The sequence below is a fragment of the Musca vetustissima genome, unplaced genomic scaffold (genome assembly GCF_032173495.1).
Source record: "Musca vetustissima isolate MV318-11 ecotype Yass unplaced genomic scaffold, APGP_CSIRO_Mvet_v1 utg4398, whole genome shotgun sequence".
In the NCBI taxonomy this organism is placed as follows: Eukaryota; Metazoa; Arthropoda; class Insecta; order Diptera; family Muscidae; genus Musca; species Musca vetustissima.
Window position 1 is genome coordinate 48,802 of NW_026883621.1, and position 11,556 is coordinate 60,357.

Here is an 11,556-nt window from a genome sequence, read left to right on the forward strand (position 1 = left end):
TAAAATCTGGTATACTAAATTTCGTTGACACGCAGTCAAATTGGCTCTAAATGTAATTACAAATTGATCAAGAAAAGTATTTATGAGCATATCTAGTTTCATGTTTCCGACACAAAACATATGCCTTTGTATCGCATTATGGTGTAGGGTACTAATTAAACTTATCTCTAGTATTGTTTTAATACTACATATGTGGTACATACATCAATTCATGATAACAATAAATAATAATTTCTAACCGCAGAGTTTTCTTTTTAGTAACCAGCAAACATTTTTGATCGCATCTTAAGAATATGAGAATTTACATGGACTCAATGCCGGGGCGTTCCTATCGGCAAACTGAAGGCGATCTTTATAGAGTAGTTGAAGGTGTTCTTTATAGAGGAGTTGAAGGTGTTCTTTATAGACGACCTGAACAAAAAAGCATTCCCTTTTTATACCCTTCACCACACTGTGGTACAGGGTATTATGTCTTTGTGCATATGTATCTGAGAATATGCATAGAATCACTTTCTGAGTCGATTAACCTATGTCCGTCTGTCCGTTCGTCCGTCCATGTATATCTCGCATATATATCTTCGTCCGATTTTATGTAAATGGTCCACCAAAGTCCCTATATATCTTTCGATTTCCACGAAATTTGGCACAGAGTATTGAATTAGGTCTAGAATGTGTGTTAAGTTTCCTGAAAATCTGTTCAGATTTAGATATAGCTCCCATATATAGTTTCGTCAGATTTAAGGTAAATGGTGCACCAAAGCCTCTATATATCTTTCGATTTGCACGAAATTTGGCATAGAGTACTGAATTAGGTCCACAATGATGTGTGCCAAGTTCCGATAAAATCGGGTCAGATTTAGATATAGCTCCCATATATAGTTTCGTCCGATTTAAGTTAAATGGTGCACTAAAGTCTCTATATATCTTTCGATTTTCACGAAATTTGGCACAGAGTACTGAATTAGGTCCAGAATGATGTGTGCTAAGATTGGAGAAAATCGGGTCAGATTTAGACATAGCTCCCATATATTTTTTCGTCTGATTTAATGTAAATGGTGCACCAAAGTCCGTATATATATCTCGATTTGCACGAAATTTGGCACAGCGTAATGAATTAGGTCTAGAATGATGTGTGTTAAGTTTCCTGAAATCGGTTCAGATTTAGATATAGCTTCTATATCCAAATGGAAAATTTAGTATCGGCTGCAGAATGACATGTTTATATATCCAATTTCATTTTACTGGTCCTTTACAAATGCTACGTCTGTTAGGATTCATCTGTTGAATATACCCAAAGTGGTGAAGGGTATCATATAGTCGGCCCCGTCCGACTTTACTACTTTCCTTACTGGTTTCAGAATATAAAACGCATCATTGTAGAAAATGCCTGGTTACTTTTATTGTGGCTCACAATCCCATGGAATCCAAAAAATATTTTACAGAATTTGTTCCCCATACCGTCGGAGGCTGCATGTTTCGTGATTTCCTCTATGTGATAGACTGGCAATATTTTCAGGGCTTGAGCCACCCTCAGTCTCTTCAAACTTTTCCAGCGTTCCTTAAATTCTCCTTTCCCAAATTTGTTAAAGACATGTGAGCCTCTATAATAAAATTCAACCACAGATGCCACGACCATCACTTCATTTATTGGAGACTTTCTATTACATGTCACATGTTTTGTTGGGTTATTGCAGAAAATGATGTTTTGCAACAATGTTTTTTCTGTAATTCCTTCAAAGCTGTGCTAAGAAACATTCCGCGGTTTTATTGGTCTCAAGAGTATCCATTTAATATTCTAAACTCTACTCGTGTTTTTTTTTTTTTTGCAAGAACAAACACGATAACGATGGCCATTTGATATTTGCAGTCTCGAATGGAATCTATTAGCCAATGGACGTGTTCTGCTGCGAAGCTAAACAATGAAACTCAGTCATCTCGTATCGGTGGTTTTGTTCATACTCACCATGCTGCTAATAGCGTGCATTGGGTTTTTTCTGGTGCCAACATTAATAGCCATGGAGTATGAGCCCTTCGAAAAGTGTCATTTTCGTGATACCGTTGATCTTTCGCAACACCTGCCACTGGAAAATGGTTCCTATATTTACGATGACATCTTGATAGAGGCAAATCAAACCGCCTTCTATAGACATCAATTGACGTTTCTCGATAAATCCGAAAAGACTGCGTTACACAGACGCGGCTGTGTTTGTGATTGGTCCAAAGGCAGAGCGTGCATGAAGCTGTGCTGTGAACGGGGTAAATTCTTTAATCAAACATCACATCGCTGTGAAAAACTGGCGCCTAAGCAGGCGATGCCAACGGATATGGAGATTTTACTACAGAATAAAACTCGCACAATTTGGAATATTTTCAATCATTTTATTATACAAATCGGCAGGCCCTGTGAAAAACTTGAAGTCATTAAAATGCATGTGGATCCATGGGTCTTGAAAGAGGTGAGATGAAGAAGACAAACAGAAGTTGACCTTCTGTTACATGATGCATGTGATGAAATTAATGTGAAATTGATTCATTACAGTTGTCAGATAAGGTTATTATTTATATAGATAGTCACACTTTGTTGCTAACTCTTCGATTTATTCATTTTTTTTATTTTATATTTGTATATGACCAGCATATGCTTAAATCCTCGATGTGCTGTGCAAACCATCTGATTTGCATTCTTTGTTAACCCTTTTGTTGCCCAATGAAAACAAAATTTGTTTTTGAGGTTATATTTAATATGCAGCTATTAGATATATATTATTTCATATGTCAAGACATGATTATCAACAGAAAAATCTAAAAATCAAGGATGTAGCGATGTCTAATTTTAGGATAGTCGCATTAAGTCTGTGAACAGAAAATTGTTCTATGAAATTGGAAAAAAAATTGAATCGAATAAGGAATTCAATAATAATTGAAACAAAATAAAGTTATCCGTTAAGTACAAAAGAAACCAGTGAGCGGAGCAGTATAGTCGGACGGGGCCGACCATACGATACCCTACACAACTACCACAGAACTTTATTTTTTTTGCGGATTTTTATTCCGAGCCTGGGTAATATTTCGTGATAGTTGCACCCCCTTTACCGATTAGAGGTCAACAGCACCTCTTCCTTACACTGACATATTTTCCGAATATTACCAATATTCAGTACAGCCCTTCTAATTACTTGTCCACATTCCCTTCACCGTGGGTTGTGTTGTGATGTTCGGCTTATAATAGTAGCCTATAGATCGAATCGAAAAAAACACAAAAAATATGTTTTCGGTCCACTTCATCGCTGTAGAATATAAATTTTGTAATTTTTCACACAACAGTCAGGTCCATTTGACCCGCTAAATATTGACCGATCTTTTTCAAAACAGAAAAACCGACAAAAATTAAGTATTTGGTCCATTTCATCCCCTAATTATTAACCGATCTTTACCAAAAACAATAGGGGTCTTCATTGGGCCGAACCCTTACTGTGGCCTGGTATCGTGTTTACAAATTATAATGGACAGACGGACGGACGGACACACATGTCTAGATCGACTCAGCTAGTCGAGATATGACAATCGGTATACTTAAAGGCCAATATTTCGCGGCGTTACAAACTCTTGGGGTGCACAAAGCTATAATACCCTGACAACATAGTTGTGTAGGGTATAAAAATTATAAACTACTTTCAAATCCCTTCAGCATAAGGAAGTAATAAATTCTGGAGATACATTGAGATATGTTTAAAAGTGGCTTAGCTCCAAAAAAGTGTAGACGGATCATGGATCAAAATTCAAATATTTTTTGCGAGGTACCCCTCTTTCGAAAAATAAAAATATCAAATTTTATTCGGATCGAATAGGAGCTTTTATTGGGACCTTAGGAGCTACGTTCGATCGAGTTGCCAAATTACAAAACCGAAAGTGAGGCGAGGAAGTTTGTTCACCAAAACGAGAGGGAAATGCCAAATTACATTCACTTAGGTGACTGATATAAAAAATATTCGTTAAAAATCTACGCTTTTACAAATATGGACCTGAGTCAAAAATATTCTTCATAAATCTACACTTATATATTGGACGGGCCTGAAACAAAAATATTCTTTAAAAATCTAAACTTCTAGTCCGAATGACCCCGACACCAAAACAAAATTTTAACCGGTGATCTGAGCAGTCGGATGGAGCTGACAACATGATACCCTACACAACTTCCACAAAAATCTAACTTTGTGTAATTCTATATTCTGAACTTGGGAATATTTTTCGATATTTGCACCCTCTTTACCGACTAGAAGTTGAATTACTTGACCAGATTCCCTTCACCGTGGATTGTGTTGTGAAGTTCGGCTTTCAATTGTTCTGAAGTTTGGCTTGATCGACTCGAAAAGACACAAGAAATTAAGTTTTCGGTCCACTTCATTCCAATATTATTATCTGATCGTCACCGAAAATTATAGGCGTTGTCCTTGACCATAACTGTTACCACATGGAAAATTTCAAAGCAATCAGCGCTATATCTGATCAAAGCAAACGGGCTTATTCTTTGGTTCGATCCCCTTTTCCATGTAAAATTTCGCAATGTTTGGGCCATAATTTCGGTCTCTGGAGTGACCAGAAAATCAGACAAAAATAATTTTCTTGGTCCATTTCATCCCCAGAAATATTAACCGATCTTTACCAAAAACAATTTCGTGAAGATTGGTCCATAATTATGGCATGAATCGTGTTTACAAATTATAATGGACACACGGACGAACGGACACACATGTCTAGATGGACTCAGCTAGTCGAGATATGACAATTGGTATACTTAAAGGTGGGGCTGCACAAAGCTGACAACATAGTCGTGTAGAGTATAAAAAGCAAAGCTTCAAATTGTGAACCTGCCACAAAAATTTGCTTCAAAAAGCTACACTTCCAGTAGGGACGACCCTGACAAGAAATTAGGTTTTAAAAAACTTAGCTTGGCACAAAAATATTATATTTTTGGGGGGCCGACAATACGATACCCTACACAACTACCACGGAACTCGGATAATTATTCCGATTCCCTTCACTGTGGGTTGTGTTGTGATGTTCCCTATATTCGACTAGAAACCCACACAAAAAAATTAAGTTTTCGGTCCACTTCATCCCAAAATTTTAATCAGATCATCATCGAAAATTATAGGCGTTGTCTTTGACCATATTTGGAACTTTATGGACAATTTTAAATTTTAAAAGAATCAGCCCTCTAATAAGGTAATGGGTTACTAAATAATATCTGAATACGTAAGCACCTGTAAATATTTGTGTGTAACTCCCACATCCGAGTACATACGACAATGTAATTGGAGTCATTTTGATCCTCATGGATCTATATGCTTCGCGAGTAAATATATACGCCATAGAATACAAAGTTTGTAATTTTTCACAAAAAAGTCAGGGTCCATATGACACGCTAAATAATGACCGATCTTTATCAAAGCAGGCATGCCTTTTCTCTGTCCCAATGCTGTTCTGCATGTAAAATTTCGCGATGTTCGGGTCATATTATCGGCCTCTAGAGCGACCAGAAAAACGGAGAAAAATTAAATATTTGGTCCATATCATCCCCCAAATATTAACCGATCTTTACCAAAAACAATAGGGGTCTTCACTGGCCAAAACCCTTCCTACATGCAAAATTTCGTGAAGAAGATGGACAGTCGGACGGATGGACGGACGGACACACATGTCTAGATCGACTTAGCTAGTCGAGATAAGACAATAGGTATACTTAATGGTGGTTCTAGGACCAATATTTCGCGGCGTTACAAACTCTTGTGGCTGCACAAAGCTATAATTCCCTGACAACATAGTTGTGTAAGGTATAAAAATTAAGATCTACAGTTTGGATGGCCCTGATAAAAAATATGCTTAACGATGTTAACTTCGCCCAAACTTTGTTTATGAGCTGATATGAGCTTTCAAAATACCTAAAATTGATGGGGACCCTTATTTAGGCCTATATCAAAAAAAAAAAAAATTCACAAAGTTTATATCTTTGTATGGGGCCTATAAAAAACATGGACCCATATTAGTTTTTTAATGCATTAGGAACCCGAATGCCAAATTACAGCCACTTCTTTGGGAAACACTTAGGATAAAAAGTTTTAATTACATACCACCTTCTCATGGCGGAAGGTATAAACATCTACGGCTAAAAATTTTGATTGAATTAAATTTAAAATTTCTTCCATATTTTCTTTGCAGAATGGCACATTGGCTATAGCTACCGATAATATCACTTTGGATACGGTGAATTATTGTATATCACCACAATTGAATAAAACACTCAACAAAACGACATTGCTGGCCATGAGTTGTCCGATGAGAAATGATCCCTCACTTTCGATGGTTTTGAATACATATAGTAAGTATTAAAAGTGGAAACGGACCAAAGCCATTTCGAAAATCAGCTGAAACAATCGATTTTCCCAAAATAGTTGCAAACCTGTTGTGATATTAGTTTTTAGTTAGAGTAATTATCGATCTGATGAATGTCTGATATTTCGTACGACATTTTAGAATATTTTGAGTATATGTGTAAAAGATATGGATGTGTGTCGCACTGAAAAAGTTCTGCCCCTTATTTGATATCGTTCATAACGACATGTCGGTTTTAGCGATTTATTTCGTCGTTATAAGCGATTTTTTACGTTACTTACTTCTTTCGATTACTCCCAGATGTTAACTCTCAAAATACCAGTACCCGTAACTCGCATTGTCTTCTTCTGTAATTTATTTACAAATACCATTTGTATATATATAAAAAAAATTCCCATTACAGGTATGGCCGTGTCGGTGGTATTTTTTGTACCCACAATATTGATACATATGGTTGTCAAAAAATTACGCAGCAGTTTAACAGGAAAACTACGAATATGTTATTTGATTTCACTGACTGCCGGGTATTCCATTATTGGCTATATAAACATATCACAAGGAAGATATCCTGAGCCAACATGCCGTATAATGGGTAACCAAAATCATCATTTATACAACGATATGGTAAACAAAAAAATAACTTTTTTTGCTTTAAGGATTCTCGGGTTATTTTTTCTTCATATCCGCCTACCTTTGGCTGGGGGTTCTATGCTTCGATATGTGGACAACATTTAAAGAAGATGAAATATTCAATGGACGTAGCCGTGATAATATTATTCGTTTCATATTGTATTCGGTTTTTGTTTGGGGTGTGTCTGGTACATTGACACTGATTGTCATCTGGGCCCAGTTATCCAATTTTGTTATGGAACAATATAAACCTGGCATTGGCAAAGAAATTTGTTGGTTAGATAGTAAGTTAAACTCAAAGTCGATATATATTGTACTAACATTATTCAAAATTATTTTGATTTTAGCTCGTAAATGGTCGGCAGCATTCTATTTCTATTTACCGAATTGTGTCATAATGTTATTCAATATAGCTGCCTTTATCCATGTGACAAGTGCGATTTATACCATCAAACGGAATGTGTCACCCTATGAGACGAACAGAGATAATAAAAATCGAGAGAAGTAAGTATAGAAATGATGTGTGTGCATCTTTTATAACCCTCCCACATAACATTTGCCATTAAGCTTTAAACTTCTCAAAATATCCACGGGATGCTTCATAAAGTAATTCTTACTTACCAATACATTGCTATTACCCCTGGGATGTATGATATTCTAAAAATGGGATATATTTAGGCTCAAGACGCATTTTCCCGAGGTTGGGTAATATTTCGTGATAGCTGCATCCTCTTGGTCGATTAGAGGTCAACAGCAGCTCTTCTTTACACTGACATATTTTCCGAATATTACCAATATTCAATACAACCCTTCTAATTACTTGTCCATATTCTCTTCACGGTGGGTTGTGTTGTGATGTTCGGCTTATAATTGTAGCCTATAGATCGAATCGAAAAAAATAATTTTTCGGTCCACTTCATCCCAAAAGTATTATCTGATCATCACCGAAAATTATAGGCGTTGTCCTTGACCACCAGGGATGGTCCGTATGACGAATTTTTAGGTTTTCGACTGTCAAAAAGGTGTAAACGCCGAAAACGTCATATACCTGTATAAAATGTAATAAATGTAGAAAACGTCATTTATTCAAATATTATTACCATATACCGTTATTTTCAAAAATATATATTTTTTTTTGCATATAACTGTCTGTTTCTTACTAGAACTAATACAAAATTCTAAACTTTTTGGAAAAAAAATTTTGAAATGTTATATGAATTTCAGTAAAGCATACGTAATTTCAAAATTCATTAATGGAAATAGGTATTTTGTCAAAAACCTAATGATTTTGGGTGGGTTTCCGACGTTTCTGACGTATGTAATATACGTCGAAAATGATGTCATTTACGTCACTGTTTCTGACGGACCATCTCTGTTGACCACAACTGCAACCTCAAGGAACATTTCAAAGTGATCAGCGCTTATTTCCGCCCTCTAGTGTGGTAATGTAAATATTTACGTGTAACTCCCACATCCGAGTACATATGACAATACCGATTTAAAGCTCAATCACTCCTCTTGGATATACTATCAACTTCTCGGGTATAGGTCCTTCAGGGGTAAATCTATACGCTATAGAATACAATTTTTGTCATTTTTCACACAAAAGACAGGGTCCATTTGACCCGCTAAATATTGACCGATCTTTATAAAAAAGGCATGCTTATTCTTTGGTCCAATACCCTTCTCCATGCAAAAATTCGCGGTGTTCGGCCCCCAGAGCGACCAGAAAATCAGACAAAAATAAAATTTTTGTCCATTTCATCCCCTAAATATTAACTGATCTTTTCCAAAAACAATAGGGGTCCTCATTTGCCTGAACCTATCCTACATGCAAAATTTCGTGAAGATTGGTCCATAACTGTGGCCTGTATCGTGTTTACAAATTATAATGGACAGACGGACGGACACACATGTCTAGATCGACTCAGCTAGACGAGATATGCGATCGGTATACTTAAAGGTGGGTCTAGGACCAATATTTCGCAGCGTTACAAACTCTTGGGGCTGCACAAAGCTATAATACCCTGACAACATAGTTGTGTATCCATCTCTTTCCATGTCTCTGATAGTCATTTAAAAAATATTCGTTCAAAAATCCACGCCTTTGATTGTCATTGAAAAAATATTCGTTAAAAAATCCACGCCTTTGATAACCATTAAAAAATATTCTTACGAAAATCCACGCCTTTGATAACCATTAAAATAATACTCTTTAAAAAATCCATTCCTATGATGATAGGAATTGAAAAAATATTCTTTAAAACCCACCCCTTTGATAGTCTCTTTCCCCTCTTCTCACAATCTACACATTTCTTTATATATTATTTCTTTCAGTGTATTTATCATACTGCGACTATTCCTAATTATGGGCATATGCTGGATAATGGACATCATATCGTATTGTTGTCGCAATTACAAAGTTTTGGATTTTCTTTTTGGCATAACGGATTTTTGTAATGCCTCACAGGGTGTTTTAATATTTTTCATGTTTATATATCGTCGCGAGGTGTTGATTGCACTCAAGGAACAGTAAGTAAATTGTTATTATTATTATTTTTTTTTTTTGAAGCAACACTATTTTTTTAAATTTGTATTTTAGATTCGGATTTGTCAATAGAAATATACCCAGAAGGCGAAAAGATACGGTGTTGACAATACAAACGCAATTATCGAAAACAAGTACAATTCCAGCCACCCCGACAACTCCTTATATGTCATAAATGGGGGAAAATGCAGCAAATCAAATGTTATCGTGTCGAAAATAATTGTCTCTAAGCTACACTCACACATATATATAAATGTTTACTTGTATTATTTTAAGTTTAACGCGATATTGGCTACGCTTGGTTTAAGTTAAGGATTTTATAAAAAAAATCTGATATCTCATTAATAAATGTTCCTAATGTTGTCGAATGCTTAAAAGATGGTCCATTTGAGTATTTCTACTTTAAGGGAAACCCACCCCACCCCATTCTCGATTTTTTATTTTTATTTTTAAATGAATACCAATGCTTGTTAATGTTTGTAACTTTGTACATATATATTTGAAGATTTAAAAGGGAAGAAAAATAATTTACAAAAAATGTTTGTTGTTGTTTTATTGCTGTTTTTTTGTGATTAAAGAAAAGTCCTTATTTTTGATGGCGGGCATAATAACTCCTCACTGGAACATCGGAATCCTAAAATTCCAACGGTGATAGAAAGATACTTCGCACAATAATTAACAAAATGGCGGAACTCTGAAAATTTTTATTTGGAAAATCGCCAATTTTTGACAACAAACTAGGTTAAACAAGTGAAAAAGCGTTAAGTTCGGCGGGGCCGAACTTTGGATACCCTCCACCATAGATATACTGACGGGTACTAGAAATGAAAATATAGGGAACATACCAAAGAGTAGACCTATACCGACATTTCTAAAAAGGGATTATGTAAACCATAATAAAAAATCAGTAATTTTTAATGGATAATTATACACTGTGGCTAATCGAAATCTACACTCCATGTTTCTTTGGACTAAATCAATTTCAAAAAATTTAGATTTCATCCAAACTTTGTCCATCTTATTATTTCTTCCAATCTTAGTTCAAATTCGAAGATGGGGAATATCGGTCCACTTCTTCAGGAACCTCCATACACGGACTAGGTCTAAATGCGGGTTCATTATCGAACATTACGTTCTACTTTTTTATCTTGATATCCTCCGCAGGTGAAATGATTACATCAGAGTTTTAGAACCAAACTCAAAACCCGGAACAAATCAGATAACCATTTTAATATATTTATATAAATTTAATATACCCCTAAAAGGGGGTGAATATTAATAATTTTTGGTAGGGAGATTTGTTACCATATACGACTACAAAATACCAAATTACAGCGAATTCGGTTGAAAACCGTACTCAAGAACCCCAAAATACCGAAAATTGGAGGGTACCCTCACTTGGGCGCTACCCGAAAAAATTGGCCTAAATTTATAATTTTTAGTGGAGAGATTTGCTACGGAATAAGAACTCAAAGTACCAAATTTCAGCGAATTCGGTTGAAAACCGGGCTCAAGAACCCTAAAATACCGAAAATTGGGGGTACCCTTATATGAGGGCTACCCGAAAAAATGGACCTATATTTATAATTTCTTGTGGAGAGATTTGATACCCAATAAGAACTCAAAGTACTAAATTACGGATATTTGAGAGGTACCGTTATACGGGGGCTATAAGAAAAAGTAGACCTATATTTATGATTTTTAGTAGAGACATTTGGTATCCAAAATTCGGTTGAAAACGTGCTCAAGAACCAAAAAATACTGAAAATTTGGGGGTACCCTTATATGGGAGCTATGCCTCAACGTGGACCAATATAGCCCATCTTCGAACTTGGCCTGCCTGCAGACAAAAGACGACTCTATGCAAAATTTTGGCGTTCTATCTCAATTCGTTTAGACGCTAGATCAAGAATATATATACTTTATGGGTCGGAAATGATTATTTCGATGCGTTACAAACGGAAAAACAACCCTCCATACTATGG

General features: G+C 35.7%; 1 protein-coding gene across 1 annotated transcript; it reads left to right on the forward strand.

Annotated features, from left to right (window-relative positions):
• Nucleotides 1–2,015: 2,015 nt before the first annotated feature.
• Nucleotides 2,016–9,559, forward strand: LOC133330534 (G-protein coupled receptor Mth2-like). The gene is made up of 3 exons (XM_061538970.1): nt 2,016–2,456; nt 6,220–6,379; nt 9,306–9,559. Exons 1-3 carry the CDS (start codon nt 2,016–2,018, stop codon nt 9,557–9,559), a joined length of 855 nt encoding a protein of 284 aa, XP_061394954.1.
• The last annotated feature ends 1,997 nt before the right edge of the window (nt 9,560–11,556 follow it).